This window comes from Penicillium macrosclerotiorum (genome assembly GCF_028827735.1).
Source record: "Penicillium macrosclerotiorum strain IBT 26536 chromosome Unknown utg000002l_segment0_segment0, whole genome shotgun sequence".
NCBI lineage: Eukaryota > Fungi > Ascomycota > Eurotiomycetes > Eurotiales > Aspergillaceae > Penicillium > Penicillium macrosclerotiorum.
Genome location: NW_026643082.1, coordinates 4,274,984 through 4,296,826, shown reverse-complemented (window position 1 = coordinate 4,296,826; position 21,843 = coordinate 4,274,984). Strand labels below are relative to the sequence as shown.

The 21,843-nt window shown below is 50.9% G+C and overlaps 9 protein-coding genes across 9 annotated transcripts; 4 read left to right on the top strand and 5 right to left on the bottom strand.

Moving 5' to 3' along the window:
* Nucleotides 1-9: 9 nt before the first annotated feature.
* Nucleotides 10-1,729, top strand: N7462_002682 (RNA-DNA hybrid ribonuclease; the record flags this gene model as incomplete). The annotated part of the gene is made up of 6 exons (XM_057074408.1): nucleotides 10-217; nucleotides 321-451; nucleotides 514-902; nucleotides 984-1,392; nucleotides 1,457-1,488; nucleotides 1,630-1,729. The coding sequence occupies 6 exons, from the start codon at nucleotides 10-12 to the stop codon at nucleotides 1,727-1,729; spliced, it is 1,269 nt and encodes a 422-aa protein (XP_056938049.1).
* Nucleotides 1,730-2,059: 330 nt separating this feature from the next.
* Nucleotides 2,060-3,953, top strand: N7462_002681 (putative Na/H antiporter; the record flags this gene model as incomplete). The annotated part of the gene is made up of 5 exons (XM_057074407.1): nucleotides 2,060-2,177; nucleotides 2,241-2,914; nucleotides 2,976-3,058; nucleotides 3,108-3,516; nucleotides 3,570-3,953. The coding sequence occupies 5 exons, from the start codon at nucleotides 2,060-2,062 to the stop codon at nucleotides 3,951-3,953; spliced, it is 1,668 nt and encodes a 555-aa protein (XP_056938048.1).
* Nucleotides 3,954-5,076: 1,123 nt separating this feature from the next.
* Nucleotides 5,077-9,650, bottom strand: N7462_002680 (uncharacterized protein; the record flags this gene model as incomplete). Its single annotated transcript, XM_057074406.1, has 2 exons — nucleotides 5,077-5,538; nucleotides 5,601-9,650. The coding sequence occupies 2 exons, from the start codon at nucleotides 9,648-9,650 to the stop codon at nucleotides 5,077-5,079; spliced, it is 4,512 nt and encodes a 1,503-aa protein (XP_056938047.1).
* Nucleotides 9,651-10,146: 496 nt separating this feature from the next.
* Nucleotides 10,147-10,707, top strand: N7462_002679 (uncharacterized protein; the record flags this gene model as incomplete). The annotated part of the gene is made up of 2 exons (XM_057074405.1): nucleotides 10,147-10,163; nucleotides 10,245-10,707. 2 exons carry the CDS (start codon nucleotides 10,147-10,149, stop codon nucleotides 10,705-10,707), a joined length of 480 nt encoding a protein of 159 aa, XP_056938046.1.
* A 757-nt stretch (nucleotides 10,708-11,464) lies between these two features.
* N7462_002678 (uncharacterized protein) lies at nucleotides 11,465-12,113 on the bottom strand (the record flags this gene model as incomplete). The annotated part of the gene is made up of 3 exons (XM_057074404.1): nucleotides 11,465-11,665; nucleotides 11,785-11,924; nucleotides 12,011-12,113. The coding sequence occupies 3 exons, from the start codon at nucleotides 12,111-12,113 to the stop codon at nucleotides 11,465-11,467; spliced, it is 444 nt and encodes a 147-aa protein (XP_056938045.1).
* A 902-nt stretch (nucleotides 12,114-13,015) lies between these two features.
* N7462_002677 (chitin synthase export chaperone) lies at nucleotides 13,016-14,376 on the bottom strand (the record flags this gene model as incomplete). Its single annotated transcript, XM_057074403.1, has 7 exons — nucleotides 13,016-13,227; nucleotides 13,291-13,624; nucleotides 13,700-13,793; nucleotides 13,877-13,964; nucleotides 14,042-14,135; nucleotides 14,257-14,298; nucleotides 14,347-14,376. The coding sequence occupies 7 exons, from the start codon at nucleotides 14,374-14,376 to the stop codon at nucleotides 13,016-13,018; spliced, it is 894 nt and encodes a 297-aa protein (XP_056938044.1).
* Nucleotides 14,377-16,205: 1,829 nt separating this feature from the next.
* Nucleotides 16,206-17,593, bottom strand: N7462_002676 (dienelactone hydrolase family protein; the record flags this gene model as incomplete). Its single annotated transcript, XM_057074402.1, has 5 exons — nucleotides 16,206-16,360; nucleotides 16,426-16,537; nucleotides 16,722-16,973; nucleotides 17,143-17,294; nucleotides 17,533-17,593. The coding sequence occupies 5 exons, from the start codon at nucleotides 17,591-17,593 to the stop codon at nucleotides 16,206-16,208; spliced, it is 732 nt and encodes a 243-aa protein (XP_056938043.1).
* An 833-nt stretch (nucleotides 17,594-18,426) lies between these two features.
* N7462_002675 (class I SAM-dependent methyltransferase) lies at nucleotides 18,427-19,323 on the top strand (the record flags this gene model as incomplete). Its single annotated transcript, XM_057074401.1, has 1 exon — nucleotides 18,427-19,323. The coding sequence occupies one exon, from the start codon at nucleotides 18,427-18,429 to the stop codon at nucleotides 19,321-19,323; it is 897 nt and encodes a 298-aa protein (XP_056938042.1).
* A 61-nt stretch (nucleotides 19,324-19,384) lies between these two features.
* On the bottom strand, nucleotides 19,385-21,837 carry erg4 (c-24(28) sterol reductase; the record flags this gene model as incomplete). Its single annotated transcript, XM_057074400.1, has 4 exons — nucleotides 19,385-19,393; nucleotides 20,150-20,367; nucleotides 20,426-20,757; nucleotides 20,819-21,837. 4 exons carry the CDS (start codon nucleotides 21,835-21,837, stop codon nucleotides 19,385-19,387), a joined length of 1,578 nt encoding a protein of 525 aa, XP_056938041.1.
* Between the last annotated feature and the right edge of the window lie 6 nt (nucleotides 21,838-21,843).

The window sequence follows — 21,843 nt, the reverse complement described above, 5'->3', positions numbered from 1 at the left end:
CCGAACCCGATGAACGAAACTACCCCTTCGCCGAGCCCGGCGCCCGTGCCGAAAGCTTCTCCGCGGTCCAAACCGTCGCCCTCACCCACGGCCGGCACAAAGCGCAAGAGAACCGCCTCCGCAAAATACTATGCAGTTAAGAAGGGCACCAAGCCTGGGATATACTACTGCTGGAATGATTGCCTTGCTCAGATTACGGGCTTCAAGGGAGCGATCTGTGAGCCCTTCCCTATTCCCCTATCTCCCCCCCCCGGTCAACAGAAAGATTTCTGTGCTGTAGATTTGTTCCCAGGTCGCTAATTTGGGGGTGTTTCATCAAGTTCAATCGTTCTTGACCTTCGAAGATGCGAACGCCTTCCTGAGCGGCGCCAAAGTACCCTCCGCAAGCGCTTCCGCAAACGGTCCCGAGAACACGCGGTTTTACGGAATCCAGCGCGGCCGAGTTCCTGGTGTATATACGGACTGGGCTACCGCACAAGAGCAAATTCGGGGCTTCACACGACCCCGGTACAGGAAATTCCCGACGCGCGAGGAAGCGCAAGAGTTCGTGAATGCCGGCCAAGAACGGCCGCCTCCCCGGTCGGCTTTGGGGATGTCGCAAAGGTTGCCGGCGCTCGCGGGATGACGAGAGAAAACCCTATGGATCCCGATGGGATCGAATACGCACCTGGAGATGGTCCTTTACCGCAAGGTGCGGAAGATGGGTTTGACCCGAATGTGTTGCTAGATCCAGCCACCGGCAAGATCGTCTACAAAGCCCCCACTCAAAAGGCGGCCACAAAGACACAAGCCTCCGGAATCCCTGGGATGTTGAGAATATATACCGATGGTAGTTCATTGCGGAATGGCACCAAACTGGCTTCGGCTGGGGTTGGTGTGTTTTTTGGACCGGGCGACTCAAGGTTTGTTTCCCTTCCTGACATACAGGCAGAGATATAACTACCTCCCCTTTTAACTCACTGACTCATATCTCATTCTCCTAGTAGAAATGTTTCCGAGCCGTTGAAAGGGAGCCGGCAGACAAACCAACGTGCCGAACTGACAGCTATTCTGCGAGCTATCGACATCGCACCCCGCCATCGGGATGTAACGATCTTCACAGACAGCCGGTATGCGATTGATTGCGTGACCGTGTGGTTTATCAATTGGCGCCGCAACGACTGGATGACCAAAGACAAGAAGCCTGTCGAGAATCGTGACCTAGTTGAGTCTATTTTGGTCAAAATCGAGGAACGCAATGAGCTCAAAGTCAAGACACTTTTTGAGTGGATCAAGGGACATAATCGCGACCCTGGAAATGAAGCTGCCGATCGCCTGGCAGTCAATGGAGCCCAGCAAGGCGTGAAGGAGAAGTCCCGGGCTTTGGCCAATGAACGAGAAGTACAAGAGGAAGTATTCCAGGACGATTTCTGATCGTTTGATTGTTTCTCTAAGCTAAAATAACACCGAATCGGAGCTGGATGAGCTGTACCTCACATGGCGAACCCCGTAAGCTTTCTTCTGAAGTTTGATGTACATTTTCGAGACGACCAAGCAGCGATGCATCGTGTAGATCTTTAAACAGTATCAGTGCCTATACCTGGAAGGTCTTGGGGGCGCGGGGCGGTGTAAGGCACTAATGCATTGTAGCAGGTTCTACGGCGCCAAGATCCACTCGGAACTTTTCGCCCTCCGCAAACCGTCCGGGTTCCTTTCTTTCGCAAGCATCCTGCAATCGTTTGACGTCTAACACAATTTCAACTCTCGAGTCGTCCAGAAAGATATTCACCGTGGCTCAATTATCGTGGAAGATATACCAAAATTCCCTCAAGATCGCTTCCAATTTTGCTCAGGTTCCCAAAGTGATGATTCGATAACATTCGCTTTAACTGTTCCCACCACCAGCTTTTTTCGCTGTGGATAGATTGTCTATATCTGATCCCAATCCTCTTGTTCTGAAAAAGGAACTGTGAAACCTGTCGATGTAGCCTGGTCGGCCCGATCTGAACCCTTAGATCTCCATTATCGTTGTGGCCAGTGGGTACGTAACCCCGCTGCCCAGAACACAGCCAAGAGTAATATGCCGACACTCGCTTTGATCAATTTCAATATCGTCTGTGCAACCCTTGGAGGATTTATTTCCCTCTTTGGACTGGTTTCATACCTATGCAAAGAGAGATTCTACCTATCTGAAGCATGTTAGTTATTCTCACTCCACCCAAACTAGGCCATGACCTAATTTTTTCTAACTGAACGGACAGTGATCTCTCTCTTGGCAGGAGTGGTCTTCTCTCCTCATGCAGCCAATTTTATTAGACCGGAGGATTATGCCTTGCACTCTGCTCAGAACCTCGAGGCGATCACGCTTCATTTCACCCGTCTGGTTCTGGGCGTGCAACTAGTCCTTGCTGGCGTGCAGCTTCCCAAGCGCTATCTCCAGATTGAATGGCGAAGTCTGTCCCTGCTGCTGGGACCGGGGATGGCTGCGATGTGGATGTGCAGCAGCTTAATCATCTGGGCCATGGTTCCGAACTTTCAGTTTCTCCATGCCCTGATTATAGCCGCATGTGTGACGCCGACGGATCCCGTTCTGTCCAATTCCATTGTCAAGGGCAGGTTTGCAGATAAACATGTTCCGCGTTCCCTGCAGCGTATTATTGTTGCTGAATCCGGGGCCAATGATGGTCTTGGCTATCCGTTTCTTTTCTTCGGAATATATCTGCTCAAGTACACTGGAATGAATGGAGCTGGATACAGTGGATCGGCCGGGAAGGCCATCGGATTATGGCTCTACGAGACCTGGGTATATACCATCTTACTCAGTATTGTCTACGGCACTGTGGTGGGCTATATTTCTCGGAAGTTGCTTCACTGGGCAGAAGAGAAGCGTTATGTTGACCGAGAAAGTTTTCTGGTTTTTGCCATCGCACTCGCTGTGAGTTCTCATCTGTGGCCTACATGTCAAAAAATTGGCTGTCTACTAACTCGGAACACAGCTTTTCGTGGTGGGAACCTGTGGCCTTATTGGGACAGATGATCTTCTCGCTTGCTTTATTGCTGGAAACGTGTTCACACAGGAGTAAGTTTCTCTGTGAAGACCATCTGAAAATCTAGCTAATAGCCAACAGCGATTGGTTTCGTCTCGAGACTATGGATGATTCGCTTCAACCGACCATTGATATGCTTCTCAATTTGTCGGTTTTCATGTGGTTTGGAGCGGTTTGCCCATGGTCCTCATTCCTGAACAACGACGTCATTTCCATTTACCGACTTATTTTCTTGGGAATTCTGATTCTACTGGTGCGTCGCATGCCGATCGTCTTTGCAATGCACAAGTACATACACCAGATTGAAGATCTGTCTCACGCGGCTTTTGTTGGATTCTTTGGTCCAATTGGCGTTGGTGCCATCTTCTACCTTTCTATCAGCCGGGAGTTCCTTCGGGAAATCGTCGTTGATGGTAAGATACGTGAAGACGCACAAAAGGTCATGGACGCTGTGGAGATTATTGTGTGGTTCTTGGTGATCTGCAGCATTGTAAGTGATATAAAATTGGTGGCTCAATATGCCGTATTAATGCCTTTGATTAGGTAGTACACGGACTTTCCGTTCCCGTCGGAAAAGCAGGCTATCACTTGCCACGCACTATCTCCAGTGCCATCAGTACTAGTGGTGCTGATGAGCCTGATGCTGTGCCGATTTCGAACGTTCCACACACTCATAGTACTGCGATGCCCCATACTGATGCTGCCGACCCAAGTTCCCGAACTCGCAAGCGGGGTGCACAGCGTGAATCGCCACATCCGCCATTGTTTCGGATTGGTCGTACGGTCATCCGTCCGCGGTCGCCTTCGAGTCAGCTTCAGCCTGGTGTGGGGCAGGATGATGAGCCTGAAAGGCCTGTGAACCTGGTTCTTCATGAACCGGCGAGCGGAGTGCGTGATGCGCACGAGGACTCATCTGTGCCAACTTAAGAACTTCAGCTGTCAGCTTTGTGGGCACACGTATGCCAAAGCTATAAAGCTATCTGGTTCTGAGATGGACTATTACTCGCTCACAGAGAGATACTGTGACTCGTGAGTGCATTCTTTCATATCTTATGGAAGACCCAATTTCATTTTCTTCATTCGCTCATTCAATATTTTTACTTCTATTTTCACTTCTACTCAGCTTTTTCATGATGACTGTCGGACGTTTGAGGGTTCTATTTGGTGCCGTGTGTATATGCTATCTATCATCTCTGTCGATATCTAGACATCTGTGAATACAATTCGCATTTTTTGTATTGGCTAATCCTTCCTTATACTTCCCACCCTGATTGATCTCTCAATCCCCAGATACCGACAACCACCAGCCCTCTTGGCTGTTGATGAACTGTATATACGACATTGAGGATCATCGAATGTACTTTCTCAAGGTAAGCACACTGGAAAGCGTCATTGGTGACATTTTGCGATTACGTACTCGACAAGATAGGATCACATATAAGATGGATGCAAGGAATGATAGTTAAAGGCCATCATATAGTTTCTGCAAGCAGACGAGGTAAAAGAGGACCATGAGAGTACAATGACGAATAAAAAAAGCCAACGCCATGCATTGATACAAGTATCAAAAACCACCGTATGAGGGTAGTCGATACGTAAGAGATAATAAAAAAGGAATAAGAGCTAAAATCCCAAGAAACAAAAAGCATTTCGGTCCAGAAATGCACAGCATGCTGAGGCCTCAATAATACAGTGGTGGCCTGCAACAAACCCGAAATAACCAGCCAAGTTGCCAGGTAATAATTAACCAGTAGCGAGAAAAAAGAACGGTGTCGTGTAGAAGGGTCCGGAAAGCCTTCACTCATTTCTCATTCACTTAGAGTGTTTCACCATGGAGATGGGTGAACTTCGATGATGTGGAGATCCTGGTCGACAGCCAGGCCTATATTTCTGCAATTCATCTTTCATGCTTCCAAGTCCTTCTTGCTAGTCATTCGCGCTTTAGGTACTTCATGCTTCGAATTTCATAAGACGTCAAGTCGCAAATAACAATTAAAGACTCCGATGTGTGCGTGTGGTCATTTCGTTAGAACGACTGCTAATGGAGAATTTACCGGGTGTAGTCGCTATGCAGTTTTTGCAAAAGACGAATGAGTTGGGCGACATGCGAGATGACATCATGCTGCGGCGGGTTGGCCTGAGCTAAGGTCCGGTACAAGGCGTTGAGGCGCTGGGTGAGTATATTTGCCGTCAGAGGAACGACTTCGCGCATGTCACGATTTTCCAACAGGGACATGCGTTGAGTTGGGTCCTGAAAAAGAACTTTATATGAGCAAGTGTGACAGTCAAGCCGAATTATCGAAGAAAAACATACCTGAATTTTCTGAGGATCCACACCGTCCAAAGCAACACTGAGCCACTGGAGGCGCCGGTTCACGTTTGTTTGGAGGGACGAAGTAACGGCGGCGCCGACAGAAAGGCGAACCAGCAGAGTGAGTCTATTCAAATAACCAGGATCCATGTAGGCGAAGAACTTATCAAACAAATCAGCCTGTCGCTCCGATTCAAGCCACTATACATAAGAAAGTCAGTACGGGTATTGTGTTCTAGGGAGGGTAAGAGAGAAGAACAAACCTTTGTGAAAGCTGCTTCGTGCTGATGCATATTCATGAAAGTCTGGATGTCATCCAGCTCAGCCTTCTCTTCAATGAACTGAACCATGCGTGCGTTGTCTTTATTAATGGAAGCCATGCTGGCTGACATATCCCGCAGACGAGCCGACAGTTCTTCAATCTTGGAGTGGTCGTTCTGGCGCTGAGCTTCGTGCTGTTTGACCTGGGCGTGGAAGAATTGCTCCATATCAGCCTCAGCCTTCTTGTTACTGCGTGCCATATTGTCCATCAGTGGAGAAACCAGACCCTGCACGGCTCGAGCGATCTCCGCATCAATGCGTGGGGCTAGTTTCTGAGCAACCGAGTCGGCGACAGCCTTCATGACAGCCGGCTGCTGTAAGGCACTGGTAACAGACTTGGGTAAAGCTTGACGCAGTTCATCGTTCAGCACGCTTCCAAGTTGCTGACGAACTGCAGCAGACGTGGCATCGCTAATGGCGGGGACGACCTCAGTCTGAATACTATTGGAGACAATTCGGGTCAAATTCTTCTCAACGTTGTCAGACAAGGTGCTAGAAACAAGGCGAAGAACTTGATCTTGTTTTGCGGTCGAGGCGGCATCCCAGCTGCGGCGCTCATCGTCGAAGCGACGATAGAGCGCCTCAAACTCGCGGCCAAGGCTTTTGGTGAACTCATTGGACACGCTGTTCTGAAGGGTTTCAAGATGCTTGTTCAAAGCCTCGCCAGAGAGGCCGGCATTCGGTAGACTAGAGACAAGACCAGCAGGCACTGCGCGCTCGGCGGCTTGAGTTGCGCTCATCGTAGCAGTTGATGATGCAAGGGTCTCAGCATCCTTCAGTTGGTTGTCAATGGGAAGAGGCTGAACACCTGCAGTAGTGGTAGGCTCCTTTGCCTTCACTGCCGCCTCGGAAGTCACGGTAGAAGATTTCTTCTTTTTCTTCTTCTCGGCTTTCTCACTGTTGCCAGGTGCAGATGTAATTTCGGCCAGCTCTTCGCTCACCTTCTTCTTGGAAGTCTTGGTGGGCGATGCGTTACGAGATGGAACGACACCAGAATTCGACTCAAGGAATTCTGTCTTCTTCGTCGGCTCCTTCGCTGTGCGGGAAGGAGTTGATGCAGAATCACCGTTGACGGAGGGGTCATCCGTAACATAGCTCGGGAAGGTCTGAAGATCGCTGATTTCGATTGAACCATGCTCAAGGCCATCCACAGCTCGGATAACCTTGTTGTCATCGGTCCATCCGAGGTCCTCCTTCTTAATGTTCAGGCAGGTGACGCCACGGGAGTGCATCACGTACAACTCGAACAAGCCAGTATCCTCAGTGCCACGCTTGTCAGTAGCAGACTTGGTGATAGGCAGAAGCTCCAAACTTCTGAGCTGACCCTTTGAGCCAAGTGAGATCTCCCGAATTCCACTGAGGCACGCAGTCGATTCAGGCTTCGGTAGAGTGTTCTCTTTGTCGGTGGCAGCCTTGATGAAAGCAGCCTGGGACATAACCGGGAGGTTGTAACGGGGCGCAGACAGATGAACAAAGTAGATAGAGTTGCGTGTGGGGTGACCGACCACAATGATACCCGACGCAGGATGGTACGCGACACTGCAGATAGCGTCCGATTCGTTCTCATGGGGGAACTTCACCTCCTCCACGGCCTTGCCCAGCCCAATATCCCAGAGCTGCAAGGTGTGGTTTTGCTTGAGACCAACCAAGACATATCGCAGAGCCATAGATCTGCTATATGCGCGAAGCTTATCGAGGAAAAGTACAGAAGTGGGCCAAGACTTCTCGGCGGGAGAGCCAGTGACAAATGTGTTCAAAGGGACTCGAACTTCCGACATGGGAGGACCCTCGATGAAAGCAGGGTTGTCTAGAATGTCGGTAATATCCCAGAAACGGAGACGGCCAGTTTTGTCCAATGAAGCAATAACGGTGTCGTCGTCACTGAAGGCAAAGTCCTTTCCGGCTTTGCCTGTCGAAATCTTCAGGGCGCGCTCCTTGAAGAACTTCTCCGTGTTGACAGTGCGCTGAGAGCCAGACACACCATAGCTGGCCTTCATGGCGGCCTGGGGAGAAATCACATAGATGTTCTTCCCGCGACCAATGGCAAATAGGTCGGGGTGACGAGAGCTCCGCTTGGCCCGCGTTTTCAGCTGACCACCAGAGGTATTCTCGTCGGAGGCTGGGAAGGGCGGGAAGATCAAACTCTCGCTTTCCAATGCATCCAGCTCGAAGAGATCCTTGCCGTCACGAGAGATCAAAGCCCAATAAACAGTGCCACTGACGCCAATGCCAAGGATGGCCTGGACGTCGGACAAACCACTTCCAGGTGGAGACGTGCAGAGAGCGACATTAAAGGCACGATCGCGAGTAGCGCGGAAGACCTGTCGGTCACTTCCATCATCCTGGCGAATAATTCTGATGCCCCCGGTCTTTGCAAGAGCGTAAGCAATATAGTCAGAGGTGGCCGCAGTCAAAGAGCGGTCAAGCTGGTCAAACTCCTTTTTAAGACGGGCTATATCCATAATACCATCATCGCGGAAGTCCACAAGTTTTCCAGATTGCGGTTTCACTGTGATGGAAATAAAGGGCCTCAAAGGGAAATTGTGAACGAGAACAATGCGTTCCTCGTCCTTTTCGGCACTATCCTCGGCGCTCTCCCAGCTATCGACCAGGGCATCGGGGTTTTCATTGCCACTCTGTCCAACGGGAGTGGGGGCCGTGTCCGTTTCAGTTTGCTTGGCCGATTCAGTATATGCCTCCAGATGCTCTGGCTCCTTGGCTGCTGCGGCGCTTGCTTCCATGGCCTTGGTTTCTGCGGCTTTGACCTCTGCGGCCTTGTCTCGCAAACGAGCTCTGATCGTCTCGAGAAAAGCAGCCTCAGACGGATCTTCCTCCTTCGCGGCCGTTGGAATCGTCTCAGCTTCCATTACGGGCTTAGGTTGTCCGCCGCTAAGGGATCGTCCAATTTCATCCACAAGGCGGCCCACGACTTCATTGACAGCCTCACGCTGTCCGGATTCCAAGACAGGCGACTTGCTTCGCTTCGGGGGTTCCGCAACTTCGGGGGCAGGAGAGGGGTCAATACTGGCGGAGACGTGAATCTTCTGCTTCTTAGTCACATCGATAACGGGAGCCTCCGCATCCGACTTAGGCTGCGGTGACTTGTTACGAGGGGAAATCGCGGCCAATTGGTCGAAAGGATTGACATAGGTAAACAAAGACTCCTTGGAAGGGGACACGGCCGTTTCCGGTTTCGCGGACCCATTGGGGCTGCTTTCCAAAACTTCCACGAAGGCATCTTGGATTCCCTGCGAAGTAGGAGCTGCCTCTGAAGGAATGGATGGACTAGCTGCAACCAAGGCTGGAGCTTCTGCCGCCCCTGCACTAGGCTGGGAGCGGTTGAGCAGGCGAAGCAGCATCTCCTGTGTGTTATCATTCGGCCCCTCGGGCTGAGCAGGAGAAACTCCTGCAGGAGCTGCGGGAGGAGGAGGAGGTGCAGCAGCAGTGGCAGCTGGTGCCTGTTTCCCAAAGAGAGAGGCGACCAAGTCCGATGCGGAAATATTTCGTCCGTGCGACGAGGTAGACTCCAAAACGGGTGGAGAACGCGACTGCTCGGGGGCAACAGCTTGGACCGGCTGAGAAACTGCCGCAGCTGGACCTTGGCTGAACCTCAGGAGGTTAAGCAAGCTTGCTGCGCTGTCCTGGTTGTTCTGCTGTCGGGGGGGCTGCGGTTGCTGCGGTTGCCATTCGGTACGAGGAGTTGGCACATTAGGGCTAAGGATGTCTGAGCCATGGCGAGGGGGTGTATTCATAGGAGAAGGACTCTGGATGGTAGAGGACACCGATGGATGGTGATAACCATGCGGATAGGGGTGAGGAAAGCTCTGGCCATCATACGGCTGCTGCTGCGGATGGGGCGGGAACATGCCTGGTGGCGGGAAGCCCTGCTGTGGCCGCTGTTGATGATAATGGTCCTGGCCAGGAGCATTTGGCGGCGATGGACGAGGACGAATGCTAGCCAGGAGGGCCTGGAGATCGTTTGGGGTGGACATTTCTGCCGCGCGCCGTGGATGACAGGCGACCTCCGCACGAAACCCAAGCTTTGCAAGCTCTCACGAAGCTCTCTTTCGAGAGGAAAATATGAAAGACAAATCAGCAGCAGTAGTGGGAGTTGATCAAAATGGGATAAAAGTGAGTGGCTCAATAATTGAGATGGACGGGACGAAAGAGGGGGGTCTGAGAAGGTAGCAGGAGAGATGAGGTTGTGCGAAAGGATGGTCAAATTGGAGAAGCAAATTGCCCGGCGGTGTGGCTGACGGTGGCTGGTGGTCTGCCATCACTGACCTGTACTTCGTCCCCCGCGGATTAGGACTAGGTTTCAACCACACTCTGGCATTTGCATCGCATTTGGCCCGCTGTTGATAACCCCGGATCTCGATTTGACACTTTTCTTTTTATTTTCTTGGTCTTCCACAATATACATCAGTGTCACTTGAATATACAGCCTTCCGACGCCGGCTCCAGGGCCTGGCTCCATCTTACGCCATCATGTTCTGTCTCCGAAGGTAAGATTAACCCTACCTGCAGTTGGGACACTGGAAGCCACGAAGATCAAAAAGCTGATGTTGACCCTTTCTGGCCCTTAGCTGGTTACCCCTTCTCTTCATTCCGACCAACGCATCCCCTCTCTTCATCATCTCCTTCGTTGCCCTCACCTACATTATCCACCGACCCTGCATCTACTGCTCCGCCCTTCTTCTCATTCTCTTCGTTTCTTCATGCCACTGGTCAGATCATTGCATCTTCGATCTCCGCAGCAACTGGTTTGCCCCGCGCTATAGCTCAACGCCAAGCGACAATGTATCGCATGCCGGCAACGCCACCCTTCCGACACCGATCCCCGGCGACAGCCTAGTAGGCTTCGTTTTCGAGACCGTTAACTCAACCGCTAAGGTGCTGGCTGGAGCAGCCCTGGAGAGCGCTCAACAACGGCTTGGCGTGGAATCAAGCCCGGAGGAGTGGACGGGCGTGGGGCTGGAATGGCTACGAAGCCTGCTTGGACGCCGCGAGTGGACTCTCCCTTGCGTGGATGTCAAGGTGCGGTTATAAAAGAATAGGATGGAACAACAAAAAGTCTGTTTCAAAACAGTACTCAAGGCGACTCCCTTGTTTGAGGGACTAGGGACTTGATTCCCTTGATAGGAATCTGTGCAATGGCCATACACCCTCCTTTTTGATTTTGGGAATCGGGTACGATATGATATACATATCAGATATGATTTTAGGCCTTGGATTTGGATTAGGATTTGCCTTTGGTTTTTGAGCGGTTCGCCAGCCCTCTCTTGAATGGGTCTATGGGATAACCGAGCACTGTACAATATACCGTCCTACAATTCCGGTGACGGGACTCAAGATATCCCTTTAGACATAGTTTATATATGGTCTTTTTGTGGCCTTTGCTTAAACGGCTTTTTTATGAAAATTTCTTATAATATCTTGAACTCCCGAAAGCCAAATCAGGAAGTCGCCTCATCCCTAGATTTACGAAGACGTAGCCTCTATACTGTCCATTGAATCTCTTTGGATGCGATACTTGTCGAGATACGCTATTTCAATACATTGCGGAATCAAGCGGTGACACGAAGGGACCATAGCGATCAGTACCTCTCGTACCTAAGGAAAAAAAGAAGCAATCGATCCATCAAGAAGAACAAATTGAATTCACAATCAGACACATGCCAAATCAATCAGCCTAGAGCGTGTTCTTCGACTCCTCAAAAAGCCACAGTACAAAATTTAGACAAACAACATCCTTCCAAGAGAGCTATAGTTGTTAGCATATGTGACAAACTCATTAGGAACGGACCTAAAAGTCTTCACCAGTAGGCTGAGAGGTGATCGTAGCATCTGTTTGTGGAATCCCCGACTGCTGCGTAGGAGCTGCCTCGGTTTTGAACGAGGTAAAGAACGAAGTGGTGGTCGAGCCGCCACCTGGAGAACTGACGCAAATGCCGAGTGAGTTCAGGAAAGTAGTGACTGCAGGGACGCAAGCGGCACAGGAACAGATCTAGCAAAGAGACTTATCAGTATAGCTCATGTTTCTAGCTTTTTTTTGTTTTTTTTTTTTTCCATGTAGCAGCTGGTAGCGAGATCAATGGAGGGAACTACTTCAGCCAGCCCGTTTACTAGACATTTTTGAAGCGCTTTAGTATCGCCAGAGCCAAGGGCTGATACGACGCAGCTAATAGTGCCGGTGAGACCGAGACATGCATTGAGGTTGCAGGTCGGAGGCAAGAGCTCGAGAGCAAGGCGGTTTTGCTCCTGCACTAGACATTGTACTTAGTATGGATGTCCAACTTGCAAGCCGCGGCTATTTTTATCCCTGCCATGAGGGCAGAAGTATATTACATACAGGATAAGCCTGTGTTGTTTTGGTCTGGAAGCGGCGGGGCCTCGCTGCTGGCACTGCTAGTCAAGCCCGCCGCGAGGACGAGGACAGAGATGTTGATGCGCATATTGAAAAGATGGTCAAGCTTATCTGTAAGGATGCTGGAAACGAGAATTTAAGAATATTCTGTAAACAACTAAATTGACCAGCAGGACTCTATTGTCTGTCAATTCTATAATGGTTGGCACACAGGTAGCTATTTATCTCTGCTTGACAACGTCTAGGCTTCTAACCGATGATCCCTTCGGAGGAAAACCAGACGTGGTGAAAAAGAACGATGCCGCAGATGGGACATCACCTCCAGCCATTGAATGTCATACCCAAATCGCGGATACGTGAAGGCATCCTTTGAATTAGCGTAGATTAAGGTCACACCGAGTCACATCAAGCCCCTGGGTCTGTGTACGGAGTGCTCAGTCTGGGAATCGAAATGGAACCCGGTCATATCAAGCTTAAGAGAGGTATGAGGTCGATACTCCGATCTAAGCTCTCCGCATCTTGGAAGGAATATTGAGATAGTGCAACGTGACAAGAGACGTGAGTGAGATAAATTATTGGACATAGAGATTATAACTTAGTTACATGACGGAGAGGTATCTGACAGTTAATAAAAACAGACAAAAACAGGACGAAAAAATAGACATGCCCATGGCGAAGTGACCAGCCCGTTTACAGATCACAGCTCCTCCCAGAAAGGAGATCAGGAGGAAGATCCTCAGAAAAGAAAGCTGGACGTGATGTCCACCATAAAGGCACGGAAAGAGAGGAAATAACAGATGGAAAATATCGTGAAACATGACTCAGAGTGTGGTGGTATCACAGCGTCAAAAGTTCTGGTCATCGTTGACAAGCTCGTCACCAGGAAATAAATGAACGCCTCAAAAAAGATTTTTAAATGAACAGATGGGGTGTATGTATCGAAAATGGATAAAAGGAAGGCACGAGGAAAAGACGAGATTGAAACGAACATCAGTTGTATCCGCTGCCAACAGGCAAGGGCCAGTCATCCTCGGTGATACTGCTCCAGAAGCCCCAGATCACCATCACTGAGAGGAGGGTGAAGAGGGTTTCAAAGAGGGTGCCATTGATTTTGCCAGACGTGGCAGAACAAATATGGACGCTGATCACATACTGGAAGATTTGACCAATGGCGAAAAGAAGGGCTGCACCGAGCAAGTAGACTGTTACATAGATGGTTAATAAACATCTCTCTACCTCTCTCCAAAAGGACGGGGAATACATACGCATCGGACGGAATTCGCCTAGGACTCGCAACACCAACACTGATTCAAGGACGAAGAACAAGAAGAGGCAAATCAGAGGGAAAAGTTGGTACAACACATAGAGACCAATGTTGCGATTTTCACCTGAGAGACTCGAATCAAAGTGGCCGGTCCAGGAGAATGCAGTGTCGAGGGCGATGTACCCAGTCCCAATGAAAAGCATCACAGCAGATGCAGAAATGAGACCAATGGAGGCCGGAGTACCGTCATCAAGTAGTTGAAAGCCCACCAGTGCATTTAACAATAAGATCCAGCATGTTGCAGTGATCGCTGCAAGGTGGACTGCTGAGAATCCCTGCAAATGTCGTCAATTGTCAGTTGTCGGTTACAGCAACGCTTCTCTCTGAACGATCCGATTGCCAGACTGTACCTTTCGAACATCGTCTTTGATCGGAATGCCGCCCACGGTAAAGATTTCGCAAATCTCGATCACGATAAAGCCTAGCAAGAACATTTGCATCTCACTGTCCGTTTCACCTCGTCAGCTCATCAAGAACCTTAATTTTCCAGCCCTTGATTTTTTTTTTGGCGGGCGGGGGATGCATACCGGCGCCCGACGGCGGCGTGCTTCTTGTCCGACCTCCATAGCAGAACGAGAGAAACCAGGATCGCGATGAAGGCGAAGAGAATCGAGCCTAATTCCGGTATCAACAGCGGTGTTTCCAATTCCGGACTCCTGCACTGAACCTGCAGCTATCGACAGAGCGCATACCTAGGTTGGCGAGGTTACGGCCGCCGTGCAGCCCGATTCCGACGAGTTCGCATCCGCCGTAATTAACACCAGGAGGCTGGTTGACTTTGAAGAGCTAGATACAACCAAAGAACACCCGGTCAGTTTGGAACGAACCCCGCGATCGACGCATTGGAAGAGGTCTCACGAACATTGCAAACGGGTAATGTTGAGTCGCGACAGAAGTCCTGTCATACCCCCTCGGTGGAGGAGGCCTGGTCATTAGTGGACTGATCTGCCTATTGGGTGGAGTGCGGAATCCAGGGTGAAGATCCAGGCAAACTCACGTGGAAATTGCCGAATTGTGTCGAACCCATGGCGAGTTTGGTGATTTCCCGCGAGAACGGACAAAGTGGTAGCGCGAACGACGAAGCTGGCTGGGGCTGGAGGGCGAGGGGAGAGTGTCGCGATGAGTCCCCTGACCCACAAATGAGGAAATTTCACCGAATGTCACGATCGGGTGTGCACGATGGGAGGGGTAGGTAGGAGAAGAGAGGGAGAGCAAGGCGAACCCGAAATCGAGGGAGAGACAAGAAGCGACAAAGCCACGGAGGAGAGGAAAAGGATGTGATGGTGAGGAGTTGAGGAGTGTGACGCCTGAGGCCCACGTTGGCTCGAACAGGGAATGGCCGACGCTAGTGCGGCTTAGCTTTGTGATGTTCTGGATCTCGAGGTCGTATTTTACGGCCGACACAGTACGGGCTCGGAGGATGCGCGATGATGGCTCTCTCGGCCAATCTCGTCCTCAACCTTCTTTTTCTCCTCTGGATATTCTCGCATGCTTTCCAACCCTATTCAAGCGAGATGAGACCACTATTCCAAAGCCTGTGCCAACGTGGATCAAATGTGGGCGGGACGCAATCTGGTAACTATTATTAGATCTGATGGCTGGGAGAAAGACTGCAAAGTATGGCCCCGCAGGGCCAAACTTCTCCGAGCGCCCTCGCGGCCGCTGCCTCTGAAACCAGGGACCGCAGGTTCCATGGATGGCGGAGCGTGGCAGCGAAGTTCCTTGGGTGATCCTGGCATCGGATGCTGGTGGGATCCTTGGAACGGACGGTTGGGGCTGGTCACACTCGGAATCAGAGTGGAGAAGAGATGATCGAGGCATGGCAGTACGAGCATCAATCCTGACCACCGATATCTAGAGGGTGGGCGCGCCTGATAGGCGCGAAACGAACTCTCGTCTGTGCAAGGATGGAACTAATTATCCGTCCGGAGTACTCGCTACCTCACCAACTATCGATCACCGCATATCTTCCCTTCGTACCCGTGACGTCGGATCGTGTGCAGAGTACTCGTTGCATCCATTTCTGTAGGACCCGCACAGACCAGATCGCCATGGAGACAGACCTCTGGAGACTTCTGATCAGGAAAATCAATAGTGGACACCTGCAGCGCTAATGAATCCAGGGCCAAATCAAAACACAACGGAGTCGTGATTAATATCCCTCCTGTCGCGGCGGCAGATTATGTAGCTTGTTTGGGGTACGTAGTATATGCTTTTAGCCAGCCCCGAGCCCCGACGCCCCGTCACTCCAACAACCGCCCTTCGCCCCCCTTCTCCTTCCCCAAACTTTGGGATCTCCAGGCGCCCCAAGCCCCCAAAGAAGCTTCCAAGGTTCGGCCCAGCCACCCCCGCCCTTGCGTTGCGGAATCATCATCACCATCGTAATGTACGGGGGATATCCACGAACTACTAGTATGGAGCAATTTGGTCGATTAGGCAACGCCCTAGACTCCACTCTTCATAGCCAGGTCAAGAACCATAGCTTGTTACTACCGCGAGTCACCTCTATGCGTTTTGTTTGCGTACGAGACTCAATTATTCGGAGAGAACTCAATCCTGCTCTATCCCATTGAAACATCTCATCCGGCCGTTTTTGCAATCCACCGTTGTCGGCCGTAAACGCTATTGAGCTCCGCCAGCCATCCCCTTTTTTCGTGCGCGCATGCTGTCCCACCTCCAAAGCGCCCTGGCATCGGATCGGAGCACACGGACCGGAGGTGCCTGCCTATCTAGGGAGCATTACTAGGGTTGTTTATTCCAGCAATACGTAGATAAGATCTCTGAGCGAGCTAACCCCGAGGCGTTCCGCCTATGGATGTAGACAGGCGACTGGGACCGAGGCAGAGGATAACATGCTTAGCAGACATCCTCGACCACCAACTTCTTGCCATCATGCTCGCCCAGGTCCAGCTTCAGTGTCCGCCCAAACAGCTCCAGGAGCATCTCGAAGCAGGACTTGGTGATGGCTGGGTCGTAGCGGCCCTTGCTAAGCTCATCGCGGATAAAGGCATCTACCCCGGGGTCAGTCATCTGGAAAGCACTGGTGCGCGAGTCCCGAGGGTTCTCCAAGACTTACGTTGGGCCCAGGCAACCTCATAGAAGCTGAACAGAACCCCCTTCTCATGCAGGGTCTTGCGGATCATGTCACGGCCCTCGGGCGGGACATGAGTGTCGTTCTTGCCGAAGATCTAACTATCCATTAGTATACGAGTGTTTGGTGGCATAGGTGAGTCCTCTTGAAATAGACAAGTGAAGAGAAATTCCATCGAGGATGGAACCAATCTTTTTGTTTAAAAAACCTTCTCTCTATTACGAGGGGCGTTTGTCCAGTCTGAAAAATGAAGCTTGCGGGGAGAAGTATATTAAACTTACCATCAGCAGCTCACCCTTGATATCGCTCGCCCGGGCCAGGCTATCGTCATTCTTACCCTTGGCGAGGGTCTTACTGTGGATATCCGTGGCAAAGTAACACACTGCAGCTTTGACTCGGCTATCCAGGGCACAGCGATATGCCAGGTGGCCACCCAGACACATGCCAGTGGCGCCGACACGGCCATTGCAAGTAGGCAGCGAGAGCAGATAGTCGACCGACAGACTGGCATCCTCGTCATAGGCGGCCAGTTTCTAATTTAATCCGAAGCCAGATCAGCAAGATGGGCTTTGAAAATAGGATACAGGTTCATATTCGTGTTCCTCGACACAGCCACAGAGCCCGTCAATAATAGCCGCATATAATAGCGAGCGTGGGGAAGAGACTCAATTTGTCTCGTGGAGTGCGGAGAAGAGGGCGCACCTTGCCAATTTTCCACGCATTGCCCTTGTCCGTGTCTTCCGCGTTGTACTGCAGAGGCTCCGGACCCGTAAATTCATGGTAGCTGGAGGGAGCGGCGCAGATATAGCCTTGGCCGGCGATCTGACGGGCAAACCGAGCCACGGGGCCCGTTACTGCGGGTAATGGTTAATCGTGGATTTGGAGAGCCCGATCAACAAGCGGGTAGTTCTGCGCAATAGGATTCCCACCTTGATAGATCTCACTGAAGATGACGACTCCTGGGAAGCGAGCATTGGGGTATCCTGGAATGGTTGGGTGAAAGACATAGATACCTGACAGGGACGGTCAGGACTGTGACGCGACAGGGTCTGGGCTGCGGGAATGACGCAGCTACTTGGGGGAGCTACTTACGCATCGTTCCCGAGCCATCGGCCGTGGTGGGGACATCATGGTAAGACTCCTGGACAAGCATTGTGTTGGTTCGAGCGATCTTCTGCTTCCTAGGCTTCCGGAGAGCAAATAGGCGAACTGGTGGACGCAGGTGGCGGGGGATGCTGGTTCGAAAAACACTTTATCGATAAGCCCGCCGCGGGGCCCCAGTCATCTGACCCGCGCATACCCAGGCATGCCTATAGCTTCGTCGAGCGAGTGATGTTGACGAATTCCTTGTTTTCGACATCTGATATATCATACACGAGTTCTGATCCCACCTGTAGGGTACGAGCCGATCATTTCTATTGAGTACAGCCGTGTCAAGAAGATCCGTGTCCAGCCTTCGATTACACCAGATAGACTTTCATCCGTCCTCCATTATTACCGATAGTGACTTTGCTTTTTGTTTTTAGAACAATATCATGACTCCATCCGACTGATCATCGGTATCACCCACTCTGAGTGTAACTAGCCTGCACCCATACAGGTTGCTCAACAATGTCCACTGAAGTGGTTGATCAAGCAATGAAGCCCAATAGACACCCCACCGCACCGAGTGTTTGAGGAATCAGAGGCCAGACAGGAAGGCAGGTGAGGGCATGTCCGACGGCTGCTTGGTTGACTTGACCGATAATCTTCAGTCCTGTGTCACGACAGCTATGCTTCTCCAAAGGGAAAGTTCAATATGTGTGAGTCTGGCATAGATAGTCCGTCCCGAAAGCTGGTTGACTCTCTCCATGTTAAAAAGCTATTGCGGCTACTATTCTTGCATATTCTGTATATAAAAGGGCCCAACATCTTCTATCCGTTGCTATCCATGAGTAGAACTCATTTTATCTCTTTCTTCACTGCTAAACTAGTTGATCTCGTTAAATGCCTGACACTTCACCTCTCAACCACGCTGCGGGCTTCGGCTTGCGTGAAGGGAAGGGCTACCTCCTTGACTCCGGCCATGCAGGGAGCCAACGCCTCAACTACCAATATCTCATTTGGAAGCAATGTCTTGGCTACAGTCTGCACCCCGTCATCCGAGACGCAGTGGGAGACCACCCGCGCATCGCCGACATTACCGCAGGAACAGGCCTTTGGCTTCTTGACACAGCGCACGAGTTCCCCAATGCTATCCTTGATGGGATCGACATCAACCTCGACCGTCTCCCACCACCCGGCTGGCGCCCCAGTAACATCCACCGCCTTTACGACTGGGATATCTTCGACGAGGTCCCAAGCGAGCTCGAGGAGCGGTATGATGTGATTCACCTACGTCTCCTCCTCCTTACCATCTCGAATAGAGACCCGGGACCCGTTATCAAGAACGTAATCAAGCTGCTTAAGCCCGGGGGATGGATCCAGTGGGACGATCTGAGTACCGCGCACACGTATGTTGAAAAGACGGATGAGAAGCTGAACACTGTGTCACTTGACAAGATCAGGGAGTTTGTGCACTCAGAGGGCCGCCATGACTGGGTATTTGATCTCCCTTTGCATCTGCTCAGACATGGGTTTGAGGAGAGCCAAATGACCTTCTATCATGGACGGCCGGACTTGATTTGCCACGACACAGAGATTCATTTGATGACCATCAAGGAGTTTAATGGGCAAATGAAGACTGAGGGACGGGAGAAGGAGGCAAAGCATCTCGATGAGCTTATTGAAGAGGCATATGCGGAGGCTCAGCGCGGTGCTGGGGTTACGACCCCGAGGGTTGTGTGTATTGCCAGGAAGCGGCCAGTTCCGTACGCTGTGCGCGAGGCGCTTTCTTTTTCTTGATTTAAATCAGAATTAATCTGCTAGTCCTATATCCACATCTGGGGATAATTTCGGTACGGCCTTACCATATCTGGAAGAAGAAATGAACCAAGCGTGTATTCGATTTTCCATAGCAGGGAGCCCTTCCTGGTTACGAATGAGAGCCTGTCAGTACGTAACAAAATCCAAGCAAGGTAGCGTCCTCTACGCGAATACTGAAGTACGTATCTGAAAGAGAGAGGAGAGACACATAACAAAAATACGAGTATAGAAAACCAATAGGTTGCTGTGGAACCAACACCGAGGGCCTTCCTAACAGCAGCGGTACAATAGAAGGGAAACTCCTGGTCGCCAGAGAAAACTATTTGAACAAGTAAACCCTACCTGCAATGTTGAATATTTCTCCCATACAAAGTTCTAGGGTCGAATGTATCGAATGTCTACGTGAATCAATCTATAAGACACGCAAAGAATGAAAAAAAGGAGAAGCCCCCCTGAGGAAGTTCAGTAAATAATATACATGGAACAGAAAGACGAACGAAATGCTACTTCGAGGATTCCGCAAAAAAGGCTATCCTAGAGCAACCGAACCATGGAAAAGCATTATAAAGAAAATATCTCGAGTCATGTGGAAAAGAAAGTCCCAAAGAATGGTCGTGGGAGTTTTGATGGGCCGTCAGAAAGTAGGTTGACCTCAAGCCCCTGTACAGGGATTAGAAGAAGGTGATTGTACAGGAAATAGGACCCATAAGTGATGGGCGTGGCCATTAGAAGACGTACTAGAGTCATGATACGGGTGATACGGTGAGAAAAGATTCCAAGGTACCTAATGAAGGAAAAAACTCACAGGAATGAAGAGGTAGGGAACCTGCTTCTCATACTCAGTCCAGGTCTCGCCATACTTGATGCGACACCGTTGGATGTCACGGAGCGCACGGTGAGAGATCATGCAGGCAAAAAAGACCGGGTAGAACCAGGGGAAGGGGCTGGAGAAGCCGGTGATGAGGCCCCAATTCAGGGCGAACCACAAATCGCAGGTATAGTGGATCTTGCGAGCCTTGCCATCTATTTGGAGGCATTAGAAAGATGCGCAAAAAATTATTATCTGGAAAGTTGCACTTACACCACCCATCAACAAGGATCTTGGAGCCATCGGCAGCAGTGAGGGTCTTGGGGTTCTTGACAGTCTGCCACGGAAGCTGGGGGAAGGTGTTGCGATGGACCATGGTACCGCGCTCCTGCTGGCGGAAGCGGTTCTTCTGGCTGTTGGTGGTGTCCCAGACCCAGTAGACAAAGAGGTACGCGATATAGAGGAAGGCCAGGAAGAACCGGTTCCAGTGGTATTCAGACGGATCGTGGTTGGCCAGGTAGATGGTGCAGTGACAGTAGCTCAAAGGAACGCCGGCCAAGTTCCAGAAGATGAGCATGAAACCCCACTTCTCATAGTACATATCCCTGATTGAAAGGTTAGTTGACCCCACGAAAAGATACCCCTGGTTATATTGCATTGGCTTACCAGGTAGACACAATGCACTCCTCACCCTTGGAGCATGCATTTGCGTAGAGGAAGTGAGCCATGACGAGGAACATAACTTCTCCGGACACGTATCCATAGTTTTCATACTGACGAGCCGCAGCACCCATGGATAGGAACAGCAGGATGAACCAGGGCAGGCGGACCTCGAAGAACATCTTAAAGTCGAGAATACCGAACATGCGTGGGTTGAGCTCGGCACCCATAAAGAAGTCATAGATCGGAGATCCGGTCATGCGATGCTGAGCCCCGCGTGCCAAAGCAGAGAAGTAAGCAACGATTGAGACCAAAAAGCCAGACAGAATCGCAACGCTCATAAGAGGGCCAAATTCGTCAATAATTGTGTACAGTTTGAAAACACCAGTCGCGTGGAGAGCCAGGACCAATACAATGCTGGTGTAAAATGACCACACGGCGGAGCAATAGTACGGCAGCTGCTTGCCACCCATATGCGGCAATGGCCGGCCAGTAACAGAGACGCCAGGAAGAAGAACATAGCAGGCACCCTCGAAGACAAAGAAAACCCAATAGATGGTCCAAGCCTTCACCGACGGAAATGCGCCAGTGTAAACCAAGTTGCCTAGGTGTGCGACAAACTCCGAGAAGCTCTGTCCCTCCGCCGGACGAGGGAACTTGCCATCATAGTAGGTCGCGCCAATCCACATGTAGTACATGAGCATGGGAAATCCAATCATCATGGCAAGCACACCCATTGAGCCGCCAAACTCGTAGTGTCCGCTGTAGTCGATCTTGGGGTCCAAGCCCTCCTCCCAGCCGTCCACAATTCGCGACTTGGGCTTGCCGGCAGCAGCCTTGCCATTAGTCGTAATGTTCACCGGAGCCTCATCCTCGTCCTCCGACTTGACTTTGGCCGAAGTGCGACGGCGAGTAGACTTAGCCGGGGCGGGCGAATCGGACACGTCGTTCTCACTCATCTCAAGCGCAAGGCTCTTGCGAGTGGAACGGCGGCCAGGGGTTTCAATATAACCTGGGCGGTCCATTTTCCT